This window comes from Bubalus kerabau, chromosome 12 (genome assembly GCF_029407905.1).
Source record: "Bubalus kerabau isolate K-KA32 ecotype Philippines breed swamp buffalo chromosome 12, PCC_UOA_SB_1v2, whole genome shotgun sequence".
NCBI classification, from domain to species: domain Eukaryota; kingdom Metazoa; phylum Chordata; class Mammalia; order Artiodactyla; family Bovidae; genus Bubalus; species Bubalus kerabau.
The window spans coordinates 34253592-34274513 of NC_073635.1; the positions used below are offsets into that span (position 1 = coordinate 34253592).

At 43.8% G+C, this 20922-nt stretch overlaps 1 protein-coding gene and 1 non-coding gene across 2 annotated transcripts in view; both read right to left on the minus strand.

The window, feature by feature from the left end:
- Window positions 1-20922, minus strand: part of LOC129624506 (phospholipid-transporting ATPase IB) — a 410556-nt gene that overhangs the window by 331070 nt on the left and 58564 nt on the right. Inside the window, exons 14-24 of the mRNA XM_055542522.1 lie at window positions 20518-20606; window positions 17885-17929; window positions 16998-17073; window positions 15228-15333; window positions 14793-14875; window positions 13253-13302; window positions 12573-12642; window positions 10694-10778; window positions 9538-9677; window positions 7988-8126; window positions 250-314 (exon numbers count right to left, since the gene is read on the minus strand). Of these exons, the coding sequence (XP_055398497.1) occupies window positions 250-314; window positions 7988-8126; window positions 9538-9677; window positions 10694-10778; window positions 12573-12642; window positions 13253-13302; window positions 14793-14875; window positions 15228-15333; window positions 16998-17073; window positions 17885-17929; window positions 20518-20606 (948 nt within the window). The remainder of the gene's footprint in view (window positions 1-249; window positions 315-7987; window positions 8127-9537; window positions 9678-10693; window positions 10779-12572; window positions 12643-13252; window positions 13303-14792; window positions 14876-15227; window positions 15334-16997; window positions 17074-17884; window positions 17930-20517; window positions 20607-20922) is intronic.
- On the minus strand, window positions 4934-5039 carry LOC129624848 (U6 spliceosomal RNA). The gene has a single exon (XR_008701184.1). It is a non-coding gene; the product is annotated as a U6 spliceosomal RNA (small nuclear RNA).

Below are 20922 nucleotides of genomic sequence, written 5' to 3' on the forward strand. Positions count from 1 at the left end.
ATGTACAACTCTAGGTGAGTAAAACAAAGCATTATCATGAAGCTCAAAAAGCAATGTCCTAATCTTACTATTTGATGTTTAAAGATATGACTTTATGCCATCCATTCATAAACAAAAACAGAAAATAAACCAAGTAGTTTCATAGTCACTTTTCAGGAAAATAAATAAACACTGCTTATCGGCCATAGTAGAAATAAACAAAAGGTTTAACACAATTATATCAAATATAACTTTTGAAAAGCTACTTACGTCCAAAGAATCCTCCTTCAGTAGGATAAGGGCCATGTTCTGTGACACCAACCGACAGGAATAACCTAGAGTGAAAAAAAGAACAAGATACGTGAATTACCATCCTCGCCAGGACGCACCATGTTCAGAATCACCCTTTCCGCACCTGACTGATGACCATGTTAAGCCTATGGGCTCACACAGAGGAATCGAGTAGAGCTTGACCCTTGTAGACAGCTCTAAGAGCACTGCTCAAGAGGGTCTCCATAACTAATAACTGAAATGTCAATAACACTTGTCAGTTTTCTGTGGATTTTCCCTTATCCTTGTTATCCCTGTAGAACAATAGGATGAGCTCTGGGTTCTCTAGAACAACAGCAAACACTTTAGGAGACAAACGGAACCCGAAAGTACTCCTCAATCACCATAAACGCACCTACTGTGACATTAAGTCCCTCACCTGCTTGGGACTTCCCTGGTGGCTCAGACAGCAAAGAATCTACCTGATACTGCAGGAGACCCAGGTTCAATCCCTGGGTTGGGAAGATCCCCTGGAGAAAGGGATGGCAACCCACTCCAGTATTCGTGCCTGGAGAATCCCATGGACAGAGGAGCCTGGCGGGCTACAGTCCATGGGGTCGCAAAGAGTCAAACATGACTAAGCGACTAACACTTGCACTTTTACTTCAATTCTCACGGCAGGTTTCTAAGGAATCCTATGATACACAGAGAGAGTTACTTTTCCTGCGAAAGCTCAAAGCAATCCCATTTCAAAAATTACATGAGCTTTAAAACAGGTTTGGAATAAGAGTATCTCAGTGCTAATTCTTAACAATTCCCATCGCATTTTAAACAATGGTACCTCTCCTCTGAGGTTAATTTAAGCTAGGTACTCTCCCACTTTTCCTCCCAGAAGGTGAACATATTTCTATGAAGCTCTTTTCTACTCAGACTTTGAGAGCCTCTTCTGACTCCTCCCCTTCAAATCCCCAGGCTCTGGGGAAGAGGAGGAGGTGGGCCTAGCTAACCCCAAGTCCCAGGGTGTTTATGGGGGCCCTGGGCTTTCTTTCAAATCACCCTTCTCAAGAGAGCTGGCAAAAACATGCGTTCACCACCAACCCCTACTCAATTGATCTCATCGAGAAAAGGCAAGAAGAGAGTCCTCCCACCTAGAAAAGTGGCCCTTACAGCAATAATGGACCACTGACCACAGAAACCGGAGAAGGCAATGGCACCCCACTCCAGTACTCTTGCCTGGAAATTCCCATGGACAGAGGAGCCTGGTAGGCTGCAGACCATGGGGTCGAGAAGAGTCGAACATGACTGAGCGACTTCACTTTCACTTTTCACTTTCATGCATTGGAGAAGGAAATGGCAACCCACTCCAGCGTTCTTGCCTGGAGAATCCCAGGGACGGGGGAGCCTGGTGGGCTGCCATCTATGGGATCGCATAGAGTCGGACACGACTGAAGCAACTTAGCAGCAGCAGCAGCAGACCACAGAAACAGGAACAAGTCATCAGCATGAAGGACATCACCCTTCATGCAAGGACGCAGGTGACCATCACATGAAGGGCCTTAACCCATGCTGTTCCCTGGGCAACAGGAGCCAGGGCTGTCCTCCAAAGAAGAGCCAAAATAACCCTTCCCACAGATGCTGTATTTACTAGAAAAGACGACAGGCATTTAACTGATGGACAAGTCACAGAGCTACTGTGCGTATGTGCTCGATTCTACCTGGCAGGCTCTCTTTTCATCCCCACAAAGCACTACTAACAGGCACAAAATAGAACTCAAGACAGACTAAAATTAAGATGAGAAAAACCTTGGGGTGTTTTTTTTTGGGGGGGTGATAAATATTTTTGCTTATTTTGGAATGTATGAAGTATATTCTTCACTAATGATGGTCATTTGACAAGAATATTTAGCAGCCACCTCAGAACACAAATTTTCAAGCACAAAACTACAGCTTTTTATCCAATTGTAATTTTTTTAAGAATACCATCAAGAATACCTAGTCCAGGCAGTTAATAACAGTTATCTCAAGGGAATGAGACTATTTTGCTGGTTACAACTGCCACATATTATTAATATTTTTAAAGTGAAAACAACTCAAAAATCACAGGACCACACAAGCAAACACCTGTTAAACCTCTAAGAGGGGGAGAGGGAAAAAAAGGAGGAAGCACAGCACAATTTTCTATGCATTTCCAAACTTGTTCAAGTCTGTATTTTAACAATAGTGATGAGTATAAATGAGTTTCCCAGGATGCCATTAAAAGTTCTACAGAGCAGGATAGAAATAATTGAACTTTCTTTCCCCAAAATTTTACAAATGTATTCTTCCTTCCTATAAATTCTTAGGTGAAATATAGAAGGGAGGTCTACATTTTATTTTCATTGACAAACAGGGATATTGAAACTTTAATCATTTTTCTTCCCTTGCCCCAGAAACTTCCAGCAACTCCACACAATAGAGACTGTTACAAATTTAGTATAACTCATGTGAAAGGATTTGCTGGTAGTTTTTGATATGAACAACAGCTGCAGAAGCAAGCTGTAATCTTTAAGCCGTCGCCTGCCGCTTGATTTTACATTTTGCAATTTAAGTCAAATGCCACTTGACAACTGAAGCTGCATAAAGATATTATGGAAAAGCTCAAAGTATTTTTCTATCCGTTGCAGGGAGAGGGTAATAAATAAAACCACTGACACATTCATGAATTTAAATACACAGAACTCAAGGCTTCTGAGAAGAAACAGGTTTTTTTTTTTTAAATTTGGAAAACAAAGCAAGATTTTGCTTAAAGAATTATCGCACAGAACACTTGCTCTAGACAGACCATGGAAGTTTAACACAGTTAAATGTGACTTAGCTAATGTGGCAAATTAAATTATGTCAATCCAAGTTTGCTGTGCTTGACTTCTAATGTTTTTGGATAAAATGAGATCAACTCTTGGAGAAGAGCCAGGTATGAAATGTCAATCTACTCTTGTAAATTGAGGTCTATTTCTTTAATCTCACAATCTAACAAGACGACCGTAAAATGACTGAGGAGGGGACCTCTGGGATTTCACTCTTTATTAGGGCCGAAGTTAACAGTACACCACTAAAGTGTTGAGTCTTTCTGCTACCTGAGTAGAATCAAAGAAATCAAAATATTACAGCATCTACGGTACTTAGAGCCGGACCTGGCTTTAATAAAATCATCATTCACACTAGAAAATATGACCAAACCAAACCTCTTGGAACTCACCATCAGTGTCTTTTTTTTTGAGATAAGCATAAATTGTCAAAGATAGCTCAACCCAGATTTCTTCGGAGACACTTTTGAAGGTTCGTGTTCATGCTAAGTCGCTCCAGACATGTCCAACTCTTAGTGGCGCTATGGACTATAGCCCACAAGCTCCTCTGTCCATCAGATTCTCCAGGCAAGAATACTGGAGTGGGTTGCCATTTCCTTCTCCACGGGACCTTCCCGACCCAGGGACTGAACCCATGTCTCTTACATCTCCTGCATTGGCAGGTGGGTTCTTTACCACTGCGCCACCCGGGAAGCCCTCTGGAAGGGTTAGGAATGACTGATTCCTGCTAACCATATGCCTGGGATCCACCAAACTACCCGACACTGGGATCCACCTTGGCTCCAAATCCTCAACAAGTGTGCTGCTGGTTCTAAATGATATCAGGTAGAATCTGGTCACTCACTGTTCAAGTGTGAGCGTATGGAACATAGCACCAGATGTCAAAAACGGATGATAACAGATGGAACTCAGTCTCCTCCAGACTGGGTCAAGGCTCAAGAATCCCTCCCCATCAGAGAACCAGAATGTTGAAGGCTTGTCCACAGAACCACACCCAGGCACCCTTCTCGCCAGATCCTCAGATGCCTCTCAGAAAGGCTTCAACCGTACCTCACCACGTCCCCTGCAAACCCTGCCATCGTTGACCTGTGCTACCTCATTCTTTGTCTGAAACAAATTCTTGAGGTTCAAGTTTTGAACCCATCTCACCCACGGAGCCTCCCTTGGTCTTTCTTTTTTTTTTTTTTAATAAATTAATTAATTTTTTATTGAAGGGTAATTGCTTCACAGAATTTTGCTGTTTTCTGTCAAACCTCAACATGAATCAGCCATAGGTATACATATATCCTGGAGAAGGCAATGGCACCCCACTCCAGTACTCTTGCCTGGAAAATCCCATGGACAGAGGAGCCTGGTGGGCTGCAGTCCATGGGGTCTCGAAGAGTCGGACATGACTGAGCAGCTTCACTTTCACTTTTCACTTTCATGCATTGGAGAAGGAAATGGCAACCCACTCCAGTGTTCTTGCCTGGAGAATCCCAGGGACGGGGGAGCCTGGTGGGCCACTGTCTATGGGGTCGCACAGAGTTGGACACAATTGAAGTGACTTACCAGCAGCAGCAGCAGCATACATATATCCCCTCCCCTTTGAAACTCTCTCCCCATCACACCCCTCTAGGTTGATACAGAGCCCCTGTTTGAGTTTCCTAAGCCATACAGCAAATTCCCACTGGCTGCCTATTTTACATATGGTAATATAAGTTTCCACATTACTCTTTCCACACATCTCACTCTCTCCTCCCCTCTCCACATGTCCATAAGTCTATTCTCTATGCCTGTTTCTCCATTGTTTCCCTGTAAATAAATTCTTCAGTACCATTTTTTTCTAGGTGTCATATATAAAAAATATGGAACACATCATGAATTTGCATGCCATCCTTGCACAGGGCCATGTTAATCTTCTCTGTATTGTTCCAATTTTAGTATATGTGCTGCTGAAGCGAGCACTCCCTTGGTCTTTCTGATGCACATCTTTCCTTCTGGGAAGTGACTGTCACATGTCAGGCTCACACACTCAGACTCTCAGGCTAGGTGTGGCCCAGGCTAGGTGACTTGGTATCTCTGTGCCTCAGTTCCATCTTTGAAAGGGGATAATGTCGATCTCAAAGGGGATGTGAGACTTACAGAAAGGACTTAGCCATCATACGCCAACCACCATGTGCACATTCACTGAGTAACCACTATGAACGCCAGTCATGCTCGGCATCTACACTGCATGACTGGTACTTTCTCATCTATCTCATTCCTGAGTTGTCTCATGATTCACTCAGGCCCCAAGTTGGGAATCTAAGCTCCGCAGTCTACAGAGGAGCATCTGGCAACTATGGAGCTGCAGTCATCAAGAAACCACGCACCTGACTCTCCTGTGAGCGTCACTGGGGCCAGGGCCGGGCGCCCCCAGCACCGCCCGAAAACCAGACTCATCTTCCTGCCAGTGGGCAAGTCCACCTTCATGGCTTTCAGAAATTAAACTTGCAAAAGACTACAGAAGTGGTTTCAAGGTATCAAATGACACCAAAAAGTCGATGGCAGGGGGGCGGGGGAGGTGTCTGAAATGAAAGCTGTTCCCAGCATGATGACTTTAAAATGGAATATGCATTCAGAGTTTGTTCTCACTTATGCTACCTCCATTAAAAGAAAATTATAGACTCTGAAAACCTCACATCTACTTTCTTACTACGTAATAGATGCTTCATCCAGCCATAATAGGAAATGACAACTACATGATTCACAAAGGCTACAGCTGAAATTTCACTTTAGAATAGCTGATGCTAAATTTTGGGGCTAAAAAAGAGAATTGCCAGTTCCCGGAAACACAGCTCATTAGTGTGTTTCAAGCACGGCACTGCAGAGTCCTGGCATTGTGCCAGTTCCAAAGGACCTCAAAGTCACACATGGGATGACTGTGTCTACCTAATATTCATAAGCTCATATGAGACAAATATCCTGGAATTTAACTTGACTACATGTGTTTATTTTCAAGGTATAAACTAAAAGGAATGCTTCAAATAAATTTTCAAACTCTGACAGACAGATGGGTGGACAGGTGGTAGATAAATGACAAGAGATAGAGCAAATACTAAAGACAGCCAATAGCACCAAACACCAAATGTCACCTCTAAAGGGAAACGTTGCCAGTTAAAAACCATAAGAGTCAACAGTCATAAGACACTCCAACTTCGGAGGCAGTGAAATATGAAAACAATGTGTGTCTTAGAATGTATGAAATAAAGTACCTTCTCTAGGGTTTTCTAAGTCAAATTTTGGAGAAGGGTGTTCGTGAAAGCTCTGTGAATCTGTTTAAAATGCATCCTGCACCAGGATTCATGGCCCTGAGACCCAGCACTAACTAGCTTGGATATTAAGTAGAGTGAGACCTTGTAGACTCTGATGTCTCCCAGTCCCAGGGCTCTAAGACTGCTGATGTGTAAAGACCAAAGACAGGGTAGAGAAACAACCCCCAGCACAGCAAAATTGGCTCTCAGGACTCTTCTCCTTACTCCAGCTAGAAGGAGAACTGCTAGACACTTGATATGCTTCCCAAGTACCTTCTGGGTACCCTAACATACACATAGGACACATCCAAATGTACAAAATATCCAGTCCATATAGTGGGAGACAGATGGATAACAGCTCATATCACAGAAGGTTTGAGGAACATGGGACCAGAACAGAGGCTGACGATTGTCCTCGATCCAGAGCACGACCTCAGGCTGCTCACCGGTTGCCTGTGGTCTGATGTGGACAAATCCAACATCAAGTCTAGACATCTACACTGCATCCTCTGCAGGCTCAACTGATGCCCTAATTCAGTGGTATATACACAGAGGAATACTACTCAGCCATAAACAAGAAATAAAGCCATCTTCAGCAATACTCATCAAGTCATTTGGACTTAAATTCCCTTTCCTCAATTTTCATTTCTGCAATACTTAAAACCAAAGAGGTTGTCAACTCATACAGGGAAGGGAAAGATGCAAGCCTCTTAGAAAAACATATCAATTGGTAAAAATCATTAAAAAGGCTATAACTATATAAAATAGTAACACACATTTAAACTTAATAAAAATATGCTTAGTCTCTGAGACTAAATTTTTGTGAAAAAAGTAATAAGAAAATCAAGCTCTCATCAACTCTTGAATTCTCTAGTTTTATGAATGCATACTCAGTCGCTCAGTCCTGTCTGACTCTTTGACTCCATGGACTGTAACCTACCAGGCTCCTCTGTCCATGGGATTTTCCAAGCAAGGATACTAGAGAGGGTTGCCATTTCCTACTCCAGGGGATCTTCCCAACCCAGGGATTGAACCAGCCTCTCCTGTGTCTCCTGCATTGCAGGCGGATATTTTGCCACTGAACCACCAGGGAAGCCCTATGCTGCTGCTAAGTCACTTAAGTCGTGTCCAACTCTGTGCTACCCCACATACAGCAGACCACCAGGCTCCCCTGTCCCTGGGATTCTCCAGGCAAGAACACTGGAGCGGGTTGCCATTTCCTTCTCCAATGCCTGAAAGTGAAAAGTGAAAGTGAAGTCGCTCAGTTGTGTCCGACCCTCAGCGACCCTATGGACTACAGCCTCCCAGGCTCCTCTGTCCATGGGATTTTCCAGGCAAGAGTACTGGAGTGGGGTGCCATTGCCTTCTCCAGGGAAGCCCTATAAGTGTGTCCAATTACTTTTCAGGAAGGTGTCATAGTTTTAATGTTTATAGCAGGCAGATAATGCTCATAAAGAGCATGTTCATTTGGTTTCAGTAAACTTTTCTCGACCTTGTGAACAAAGAATTCTATAAAACACCATCTGTCAGTGTGTCTGAGGAGCCCATGGACACTTCTACAAGACTTTAAAAACACAAGACAAAAATCAGCATTGGGAAATTATTTTTTAAATGAATTACCTATATTAATAGCAGTTTCTTGCTTGTCGCCTGTCAACACCCATATTTTAATCTCGGCCTTCAACAGAGTTGCTATGGTTTCCGGCACGCCTGCCTGAAGTCGATCTTCTATGGCGGTAGCTCCAAGTAGCAGTAGATTCTGGATTGAAAAACAGTTTCAATTAAAGATGGGGAAACATGTGAGAGAGGCATGAATGACAAAACTCCTCACAAAGGAAAGGTGATCAAAACGTTCTGAAGTAATTACCTTACTTCCTCTACCTGAAACCTTTGTTTGCAGATAATTAATGACAGACACGTGTGGCATTTCAAAACCATCCACAAGGCCAGAGCCCCCCACTCCCCACACATGCACGCAGGCCAGCGCTCATCATCTACTTCTGGGTACCCAGGGATCATGAGATAGAGACCATCTGGCGGCACAGCACTCGGGCAAGTCACCTTGGGGACACTAACGGGACTGAGCCCTCCCTCTCACTTCACTGACAAGCAAAGGACAGTGGTCCAGCTAACTGAGAAGAAATGATTCAGTGACCAGCAAGCCAACGAGGTCCTAGTGCCCGCCGCTAGCATGGGGGCACCTGGGTGCTTCATCTATTTCATTTCTTTATGATTCACAAAGTAAATATTGGAATCTTTGGGGAATCAGGGTAAATGGACACGTGAATTCAGCTCCATCTGCACCCAAATTTCATTAAAATGACAAATAAGGGGGGAAAAAGCAAAGGTGAATTTAAATAAATAAAGGGATGAGAAAAGCAAGCAAGCAAGGACTTTGAAGCTACTGAAACTGGAAAACGGACGGACCAACAGTTGCTGACATGAAACAAAAGGTTGAACACCGGCTTCCAGATTTCAGGGGATCAGCCTGTAGAAAGCTGATTCACATCTTGGGAGAAACTGAAATAACAACAAAATCCACCCCAGCAACGTGGAGCCGCAAAGGCAGAGCTCAAACCGTGTTGGGATATTAAGCGTGACAACAGCAGGTAAGATGCCCAACCAGCCTAGGCATTCTATCGGCCCAAGAAACTCAACAGGGTCAACTAATCTCATTAAGCCTCATCTCAGGCCAGCCCAGAAAGTCATCGATGCTGTTTTTGCCCTGATACTTAAGACACGAATGCTTGGCAGAGGGCGGCTAGACCTTTCCAGTACCCCATAAAAACTGATGGTTTCTTAAAGCAGAGAAACAATTAAAAACGAATGATGACTTTTTACTTGGTTTTGTGTTTTTCCAAAGGGTATCTTTCTTCACTGATGTACCTCATTGATTTAATGAACTCGTTTTATGAAACGTTTCAAATAACCAGGTAACTGTTATGTAAGGGTAATATGTCATAAAGTAAGTTATCAGGCCGGCAATTTTTGTGTTCAATAAATTGTAATTTCCTAGTGAGAAAAACAAACAAACAAAAAGCTAATGGTGAGTTAAGACACTCATAAGACAGAGAGCATCACTGTGCAAGTTGAGCAAAAGGAGTCCTGCTCACAGACTGTCTGCCCGAGGGGCGTCGCTGGGCAATAACAACTCCGCCACGTGCCGTTACCTTCTCAATGATCTCGTAGCACTCCTCCAGCCGCTGAGCGCGGTCCTTCAGGATGGTGCTGGCTTCCTGGTAGACTTTGAGCCACTCCTCATAATCCCTCTCAGTGAGGTCGGCGTAAGCCACACACAGAGTCCGCAAGCCTGCAAGACAGCCCCAGCGTCTCTCGGTGAGGCTGCTGGCAACGGGCCAGCAGGGGGCTTACCCCCGGGGGACACCGTGCAACCCCACCAGCGTGTGCAAAAGTGAGACAGACCATCGGCTCTGTAGGGTCACTCTGACTCCATGTTCGCATGCTCAAAAGGGGAATTTAAAAGCAATTCTATTTTAATATAAACCAGCTCTTCTACAGATGCTGACAGTAGAGAAGCCATAAGAGTGAGCCCCCAGCAGCAGAGCAGGACAAGAGCTGGGCACGACCCACACCCAGGAGGAGCCAGGGCCAGAGGGCAGGAGCACCTGTCAGACAGCAACAAAGGCCTGGCACGCTACCGCGCGAAAGACACGGGCTTCAATCAGCCAGGCTGTGTGTGTGCGTGTGCATGTGTCCCTGTGTGGAACTATGTTCCCACATGTGTGTTCCCATGTGTGTTCCCCTACATCCCCGTGTGCGCATGTGTGTGCACAGACACAGGTACACATGCCCACGGGAGCCCAGGGAGATGAGGAAGCAGTGGCCAGCACTCACGCAGGGGCCCGGCTCTCACTGCACCCATGTGCAGAGGAGCCTGACATCAGTCTGTCTAAAGCCCTGCAGAGAACTCCTTTCCTGTTCTCTGTGGGTTCAGTGGGTTATTCTCACCAGAAGTCAAGGAGCCAGTGTCATAAGGAAAACAACAACAAGGGGAGTTTTCCCAGAAAGGGACTAGAAGACAATTCTGTGCAGCATCCGGTGTGAACCTGCCTCACCCGCATTCCCCAGGTTAAGAGTTGGGGGGTTCCTGTGTAGGTCATAGAGCACAGCGGGTCTGGGGCCTCAGCTCTTGTCACTGCCAGCGGCACAGAACACCAGGGGTGGGGATGGGGTTGGCACGAGACCACCCGCCTGTGAAGAAGCCAAGCGCTGCCCAGAGATGACACATGAATGTGAAGGCTCCCTGGAGTGCCCCCTGAAAGCACGGCTCTGCCGGCAGACATAACATTTCCAAACTCCACTCACCTTCCGTGGCAAAGTACTCCAGGTGGCAGAGAGTCTCCTCCATGTATTTTGAATCTTTTGAAAGTCTCTCAAAAATCACATTATCCTATAAAACAGGGAAACGCTGTAATTACCCTTAGGCCAGCTGACCCTTCAGCGCCGCAAGCCCAGCTCTGACTTCCTGGTTTCGATCCAGTGCACGCCTGAGTGGGGAAGGGGAAGAACAGCTCTGGGCTGGATGCAGTCATGAGCTGTGGAAAGCAAATCGGCTGTGGGTCCACAAGTCGGGGAGGACCCCGGGTGTCCAGAGGATAAATAATCAGGGACACAAAGGGGCCCACGTTCACCCAGATTTGCGAAGCTCCTAGTGGAGTTTATAATACCCTCTGCAGAAGTGGGAAGCAGAAACACACACCCGACACCGTTCAAGTACGCGGTCTCTTCCTAGCACTGCCGGACTCCCACCTGGGGGTGGGCACAACCTGCCTGGCACAGAATCCAGTTCAGTTGAGAACACACGGTATAGACAGTTCATCACCCAGGGATTACTCACATGACCTACAAAAGTAGGGCTGGAGGACTGCAGGCTACAGATCATGCAGCAAATATGTTACAAACAGCACAGTTTTAGGCTCCCCCCAAATCTAGTTTGGTTTGGGGGGGAGGCAAGTTGGAAAAAAATTAAATCCTATAATACTTTGGGCACCTGATGCAAAGAGCCAACTCATTGGAAAAGATCCTGATGCCAGGAAAGACTGAGGGCAAGAGGAGAAGGGAACACAGAGGATAACATGGTTGGATGGCATCACTGACTCAAGTGATCACCGACAAACTCACTTGAGTTTGAGCAGTCTCTGGGAGATAGAGAAGGACAGGGAAGCCTGGTGCACTGCGGTCCCTGGGGTCTCAAAGAGTCAACCCTAACATAATCTGGACCTTAATGAATTCACATAGGATGCCTTTAGAATTCACACACATTGCCCACTTTTAAAAACTCTGGTCACAGTGTCCTCAAATACTTTTTCCCACAATTGGTAAAGATCAGTAAGATTTCCAATGCATTGTTGATCCTAGTATTATTTCATATTTTCTGACACAGACTCAAGAGCTGAGCTTAATAAAGCTTTCCTTCAACACATAAGACCACAGTTTTACAGAATGTAGTTTTGTGAGTCAGGCTCATAAACAACAGCATCTTTCCCTAAAGATTTAGATTCAATGACCAGGAGGCAGAGAGGACAAAAAGCCTGACGTAGGAAGTAACCAGAGGGGACCAGAGGTGATGATGGACCACAGATGGACACCGCCTCAAGCCTGCCACACAGCCTCTGTGGTGAATAAAAACCACAAATACTGAGAACAACTACTAAAGAAAAAATACACACCAGAATCCTTAAAAGATTAAGTCGCTTCAGTCATGTCTGACTCTGTGTGAGCCCATCAACTGTTACCTCCCAGGCTCCTCTGTCCATGGGATTCTCCAGGCAAGAGTGGGTTGCCAGGCCCTCCTCCAGGGACACTTCCTGACCCAGGGTCCGAACCCACATCTCTTACGTTACGTCTCCTGCATTGGCAGGGGGCTTCTTTACCACCTGGGAAATCCTAAAAGATCATAGGTCAACACAAAGGATTGCATCTCTCACAGTCACAATGCAAGGGTGGAAAAAGGCAATCAAAATTCACACGCCAAGGATTCTGGAGGACACAGCCAGCTACTGTTTCTGAAACCAACCACTGACTGCCCTGACCACACTGGCTTGAAGCCCCATCATGGTCAGCGGGCTTTTACCTCAGTGAGCTTCAGGAGCCTTTCAACCTGGGTGACCATGACGGGTGCTGAGAATGGCAGTTAAGGGAGAAGCAGGGGTCCCCCACTGTGCAGACATCGGCCAGTACTTACAGCCCCTTTACAGTAGAGTCGAAGCTGTCCTGAAGGAGTTCGCACTATCACAGACATTCTCTTTCTGTCGCTGTAAGAGTAAAGACACAAAAGAAAAAAACTGTCATGCTGTTTTACAGGATCACATCCTGTGACTAAACAGTAAGCAGCCCAAAACGTGGTCTGGATGCCCCAATCTCCATTTTCCCTACCTTCCTCCTCCAAGTCAAAATTTGTGTGCCTCCTACTCTCTTATTTACATATAAGGGACATAAACCTATTCTTTTCCCTACCAAGGAGACTCACTAGCACAGCTCTTGATGGCAGGAGAAACAAAAATGGAGACCTTGAGTGCCTCCTCTGGGCACCCAATTTTCTTCTGATGATATTCTGTCCATGTACTCTTATTGCACAGCTCAAAAATATCCAGTCACATGCCAAGTAACAAAGGGGAAGATCGAATATAAACCTACTTCACTCAAAAGCATCTCATCCTGCCTTCTTTTGACTGGAGTGGAAAGAGATGATGGATTCCAAGAACCTCGTGATTTAGCACCGAGGTCCCTCCATGGCTCCTCCCCAGCACCCCCGCCAGCAAGCACATGCCTCCTTGCACAACTTCCATCAGGACCCGCTCTCTCCCTCTGATTCTTCTTTCTGATCAGTATATATAGAGAGAGTTTAAGAAAAGAGAAATATACCTGGAGAATTCCAGGACATTCAGGATTCCAAATGTCTGTTCCTGTCCCATCTAGAGGGGAAGGAAAAAAAAAAAAAAGCTCTTACCTCTCTTACCTGAAGTGTAAAGCATTAGCATCTCAAAACAACCGACTCCTCACTCACAAACCTCTCTACACACACCTGCTCCCCATCCCTCCCCTCCTCCATCTCTCATTCTCTCCATCTATTCCGGGTCAGATGCCTTCCAACCTGTACGGTTCCCCGCAGTTAGTCTGGTAGGGTCACAGCGCCCCCTTCTGGTGGAAGCTTCTCATTTCCTCCACCAGGAGTGACCGTCCCACTAGCTAGTGACGGAGTCACTTCCAAGGCACATAAATAAAGGACACGAGCTACACAGGTCCATCCCAAACCTGGGGCCAGTTAGGCTCACGAATCCAGAATTTTTCACATTTCACAGAAGTATATACGCCCACTCCACCCCACTACATTCCCGCGGGGCTGGGACTGCACCCTGTTATACAACACATGGGTTTTCTGCAGTGTTGGTTGCTCAGTCGTATCCATCTCTTTGTGACCCCGTGGACTGCAGCCTGTGCAGAAAGCTATGTGGCTTGGTGAGAGTCACACAGAACAGATGCAGCCCTGTGCAGTCCCGTTAGGTTTTGCTACCAAATGTCCACACCCCAAATTCAGGGGAATTCTGAAAACAACTTGGAATATGATATAAGTTTTGCATGTAAGTAAAAGAATGGACCGCCACCAGGTTGGGAACAACATGGACTTATTACACCAGATGGACATGAACTTCACACGCATCCATGAGATCTGAGGATGCAGAAAGCCAAGAGCTGTAAAAAGCTACAAGTTCTCCCCAAACGGAGGGTGGGGATCCTTAGAGGACTTGCCCACAGACCCTCACCCACCAAGACAGTGAGCGTGGCCCCTCTCGGCTCATTACAGAAAACACCCGTCCCACCCACCCGTGTCCCTACTGCCACCCCAAGGTCCCTATCTGACCTCATTCCTGATTTAATCTTTTCTTATCCCCAAATTTCTCCCTCTAGCTCCTTGAGAGGGAAACTCAGAAAAAAATCAAATGCCTTGATTTCAAGGAGGGAAAAAAAAAACCCATATCAAAAAAAAAAATATATAAGTGCCAACTCCGTCCTCTGCCAGCCCCGGAGACCAGAGTCAGAGACCGAGGGCTTCAGAGAGACAGACACGGGCCCGCCCTGAGGATGGGGTTGGGGCAGGGGGTGGATAGGGGATTATTCCCAACAACCACAGACCCAGTATGAGGCTTCCCACGTTCTCTCCTGCACGTTATTCCACATCAGCGGGTGGAAGACCATGGGTAGTGCCTTTGAGAGAGAAAGATGATAGAAATGCAAAAATACAACCCTGAGCCAGCAGAACCACACAACCTGTCAATTCTCAACGTGCCCAGTTTCACAGACAACCAGCTCTCCTAGTTACAACAGGCGTTACTATATCTAACAGACAGCCTTCCAGAAAGCAGGTGACCAGGAGCATCCGGCGGCGCCCGGGGCTGTCACTTACGGCCTCGATGATGACAGAGTAGGGCGTTCTGGCTGTGAAGACAAAGCCCAGCTTCCGGGCCCCTTTGACCAAAGCGGCTTCGTCTGTCAATAAGAACAGAGGAGGCATTGACTCGTCTCTGGGAAGGACAGCATTCTGTTCAGCAAGTGTTATTTTTGACATGAAAAAGACCCACACCAGCGACAGACGCCTGGCCTTCCGTGCAGTAAACACGGAGGACCTAAAAGGTGCGGACTCACTCCTCGCCCCCTACTAGGGCCCAGAAAGGAGCACCTCCCTCAGAGGAGAAGCTGTGGACCTGGAACTGGTCCCCCAGGACACTGCAGCCAGCGGGAGACGAGGCACACGGCGGGGCAGGGCAGGGCCGGCAACAGCGCCGCAAACACCCAGGGGTCGGGGAAGGGGGCAGCGGGCACCCCGGCCGCGGGGCCTCACCTGGGGAGGAGGCCTGGTAGACGATGCTGTCCCCATCCCTCTCGGGGACCACAGTGTGGCACACGGCTAGCAGGGTCAGGAACTCCTGGATGCAGGGTGCTGTGGGCTGCAAACGGAGCCAAGATCAGTGGCTGTCAGGACGCCCCTGACCTACTTCAGGGTCAGGCTCAAAGGACCCTTCCTGGATTCTAATCCAGGGGTTCCTTCCTGCTGCCCTCAGAACAGAGGTCAGGAGCCCTGGTGTGGACTCCAGGCGCCCTTCCGTTCACACCTGCTCGCCATCCAGCCCATCTCCTGCGGCTCACAACCCCCTACTCTGGGTACCTAGCAAGGTGTTTAATGTGAACTAAGCCCTTAAACTGTTTCTAAACGAATGAGTCTCTTATGGACCAGTTTGCTGTTTGACAGTTTAAATCCCTTGCTGCTGCCACCCTGTACTTTCTCCTTACCCTTCACCATTCCAATGTGAACAGACCATTTCAGCCATCCATCCGCACTATCACTCTCAACCTAACACTCTTTGAGGACGCTTGAGTCCTTTCTCAGAAAGCAAGTCCTCACCGGTGCTCGTTTCTTTAACATCCTTAATTAACACTCCCCTCCTCCACAGAAGGTTCTTCTGAGACGCCACTCTTCTGCTTAGAGGACCTCGAGCCGAGTGGCGCCATCTACCTCTGAGACCAAAATCCAGGAAAGGACAGGATCAACGTCTGTGATCCTGACACAGGGCACAGCCTTCAGCAGCATCCTCTATGCAGCCTGGACCACCTGGTCAGCATCTCTGGGGCTGAAGCAGGATGGCTGCATCCCAGCCCGGGAGCATGGGTGCCTTCCATGCTCACATCTCAGAACACTGCTGGGAAAGTTCTAGCATCAACAAATAGGCACTAACTGAAATACAGTATAGCAGACCTCCTCACTGAGAATTCAGAGAACATTTTAAGTATACCTATCTCTTCACAAAATTTGGGAAAGGTAAAGTTTTAATGTTGCTCGAGTTTACCTAATTTCAAAACTGAATTTTTTTTTTTTTTTTAGAAAAGTCATATTAGGTCTAATTTATACTGGTTAAACTGGTTGTGAAATGCTCTGATCACTGAAAAAGTTAGTATTTTTCAGAATAGCCTTTAGAACAAAAATGCATTTATATGGACCAGCAGTAAATCCTGGTTTGCTACAATAGTTCAGAATGTGACATCACAGTTAAGAATCCAACAGATTAAGATTCTGACTCTCATTTCTCCATCTGTTTGCTGGATGACTTTTGGCCAAGTCAAGTTTTCTATGCAACTCCCCATCATCTCTCTGAGGTGACTCAGGTGCTAAAGGAAATATACTTCAAATGTCTAGCACACAAGTAGGATGCTATAAGTCCTGCATATTATATCTTGTTTCCTAGGTGATCCTAACCAAAAGATACTATAATTACTCTTCGAAATACATAACCTCTTAGATTCACAACTATGAAGAAACAGTCTTGCAGAAATCTTACAAAACAACAGAAATCTGAAATGTTAGCAAAGTCTACGATCAGACTCATCTGGATGTGCTTACTTTATAACTTCACTACATACTTAATCGGGCTTCAAATTAAGTTATGCAAAGTGTTCTTCACAAACTGATCATTTTCCTAAAGTACTAACACCATAGAAGTGAAGCCACATCTCTTCCCCAAGTTCCAAAGTAGCAACTTTCAAGACGCTACATACATACATAAATGCAAGTGCATATAAGATGTTTAATGTTCCAGAAGTGAATGATGGCCCTTACATGATGATCCTCGATGTTCTTCAAGAGCCTGGGGTCATCAAAGTCGCAGGAATCACTAGGTGGAGGAGGAATCCGGCTGAGAAGAGAATAGGAGATATTACTCAGCTCCAAAGTTCCTTTAACTCAAACCTAGGAATACTCTGTCTTCAGAAAGAACCACACATAAAAAGGCTATAAATTTATAGTAAACTTTTAAAGATTTGAAATATTGTGTATTATTTCAAACCTCAAGACAGTAAATCTCACACCTGACTATAACCAAATAAGGATGGTCCCTGACTTACATTGTTTTGACTTAATAACTTTTCAGTGGTGCAAAACTGATAAGCATTCAGTAGAAACTATCATTCAGTCTTTGAACTTTGATCTCTCCACAGGCTGGCAACACATGGTACAATCCTCTCTCATGATTCTGGGCAGCGAGTGTAGCCCTACCATCACGAGGGTGAACAACTGAAACACAACCGTGCTGGACCCAGACAGCCACACAAGAGATGAATTAATAAACAAAATGTGGTGTGTGTGTGTGTGTGTGTATGTATATATATATATATATATATATATATATATATATATATATAATATTACTCAGCCTTCAAAAGGAGTGAAATTCTGATACATGCTACATGTATGTTACAACCTTAAAGATATTATGCTGGAAAGTCAGAAGTGAGCAGGACATATCAGACTGATAGCTGGGTATTTTTGTTAAAAGCCCTGTAGCACGTTTGGACTTTTAAAACCATACTCATGTTTCATTTTTATTCTGGTTCTCTCTTGAAATAACAGGCAACTTTTATTTACAAAATAATCAGGTGAGAAATGCTAACATAAAATTGTTCCAAAGCCTTTCCCACTAAAGGATAAAGAACTGTTAATATACTTACGAGAAATCATCTGAGGATGGTTCCCTTGTCAGTTCTGGAAAATGACTGCCAGAGAGAGAAACAGAGTAGTTACAGAGCTGTGGTCAAAAACACAGGTATTCACACAAATTACAAGCTCAGCATAGATCATACATTAGGCTACTAAACAACTCTTGGTAAATTTAAGAAGACTGAACTAGCAAGCATCTTTTCCTATCACAAGATACAAAACTGAAACTCAATTACCCCCCCAAAAATGGAAGATTCACAAATATGTGATGTTTAAACAACATGTGAATGAACAACCAATCGATCAATGAAGAAATCCAATGTGAAATCCAAAAATACCCAGAGACAAATGAAAATACTAAAACTTGCAGAATGCAGCAAAAGCAATTCTGAGAAGTTTATAGCAATAAATGCCTACCTCGAGAAACAAAAATCTCAGACAACTTTATACCGAAAATAACTAGAAAAGGAACAAATAAAACTCAGAGTTGGAAGGAAATAAAGATTAGGACAAAAACAGATGAAATAGAGACTCAAAAGTCAGTAGAAAAAAATCAATGAAGCTAAAAGTTGGTCCTTTAAAAAGATCAAGTTAAGAAACCTTTAGCTAGACTTACCAAGAAAGAGAAGACTCAATCAGAAATGCAAGAGAAGACATTACAATTGACACTACAGAAATAAAAGGACCACAAAAGACAACTATGAACAATTAGATAGTAACAAATTTGACAACCTGGAAGAAACAGATAAATGCCTAGTAACATACAAACTACACAGAAAATCTGAGTACACCCATTACTACTAAAGAAACTACATCAGTAATTTAAAAACTCCCAACAAAAGTCTGGAACCAGAAGGCTTCACTAGTGAATTCTACCAAACATTCAAAGAAGAATTAATACCAACCATTTTCAAACAACAGAAGAGGGAACACTTCCAAACTCATTTTACAAGGTCAGCATTACCCTGATACCGAATGAAAAAGAACATCACAAGAAAATTACAGGCCAATATCCCTGAATAACAGACACAAAAATCCTCAGTAAAATATTAGCAAACCATATTCAACAATACATTAAAAGGGTCATACACAATGATCAAGTGGGATTTATTCTATGGATGGAAGATCAGTTTAGTATCTACAAATCAATATGACAACACCATCCACATTACCAAAATGAAGAATAAAATCATATAATTGCCTCAATGAAAGAAAGAGAAAGTGAAGGTTGCTCAGTTGTGTCTGACTCTTTGTGAACCCATGAACTATACAGTCCATGGAATTCTCCAGGCCAGAATACTGGGTGGATACCTTTGCCCTTCTCCAGGGGATCTTCCCAATTCAGGGATCAAACCCAGGTCTCCCATGTTGCAGGTGGATTCTTTACCAGCTGAGCCACAAAGGAAGCCCAAGAATACTGGAGTGGGTAGCCTATCCCTTCTCCAGTGGATCTTCCCGACTTAGGAATCAAACTGGGGTCTTCTGCATTGCAAGTAGATTCTTTACAAACTGAGCTATGAGAGAAGCCCCAATATATTTGCCTCAATAGATGCAGAAAAAGCATTTGATAAAATTCAAAATTCACATATAATGAAAAAAAACTCTCAGCAAAATGGGTATATAAGGAATGTACCCCAATATAATAAAGTCCATATAATATATGATAAATCCAAGGCTAATATCATACTCAATAGTGAAAAGCTGAAAACTTTTCCTCTAAGATCAGGAATAAAACAAAGATGCCCACTCTTATTTTTTTCTCAACATAGTATTAGAAGTACTAGCCACAGCAATTAGGCAAGAAAAAGAAGTAAAAGGTATCCAAATAGAAAAGGAAGAAACAAAACTGTCACTATTTATAGATGATATGATATTATATACAGAAAACTCTAAAAGATTCCACCAAAAATCTGTTAGAACTAACAAATTCAGTGAAGTTTCAAGATACAAAATCAATATACAAAAATCTGTTGCATTACTATATATTAGTAAAGAACTATCAGAAGGAGAAATTAAGAAAACAATTCCACTTATACTTGCATCAAAAAGAAGAAAATACCTAGGATAAATTCAACCAAAGGAATGAAAGATCATACACTGAAAAGTGTAATACATTGCTGAAAGAAATTCAGCAACACAAATGAATGGAAAGATGTTCTATGCTCATGGATTGGAAGAATTAATGTTGAGATGTCCATACTATCCAAAGAAATCCCAATGCAATCCATATCAAAATTCCAAAGGCATTTTTCACAGAAATACAATTCTAAAATTTATACAGACTCACAAAACTTTGAGAAATAAGAACATAGCCAGATGCATTATGCTCCTTTTAAAAAAGGAAAGTGTTGAGATCAAAACATGAAGTAGAAATGTATACTTACTAGATGGGAAATATGAAGTTACATATTCCTTGAGATTTCTCATGGGTTAGTATTTATAGAAATAACCATGTTTTAGAACCATGTTCTAAATTGGGACTCATTCAGTTTTAAATATCTTCAGTAGTAATTATGAAACCAAATCCCTTATAAATACCCTTTCAAAGTATCAGAAAGTCAAGGTATTTGACTAAGTGGCTAAAAATAAACTTCTTTTGTTGGGAAAATACAAATAAAATTCAGTAAGTTATAAAGACACTCACCCATAGGTTAGCCCAGCAATGCTACACTTTTTGAAGTTCATGATATTGCATGTAAGAGTTCCTGTTTTGTCAGAAAATAGATATTTTACCTAAATCAAAGAGAAAAATATATGCCAAGAATGTAATAACATGCAAAGACACATAAGTGAAGTCTTTTATTCTACATGTTTCAAAATCTGTATTAGTTTTCAAAGGTAAATTTCCTTAGGCAAGCAAAACGTATTTTATAATTAAATATATGTTATATATCATAATTATATATTGTAAAACTAATATATTTTAAAGCTTAAGACCACAATTCTGGAGTCCAAGTGTGTTGAAACATACAAAAGAGATTTCAGTAACAGCCCTGAATCCATTTAACATCAGTAAGCAATAAATTTCGCCACAAGGCATCTCAATGAC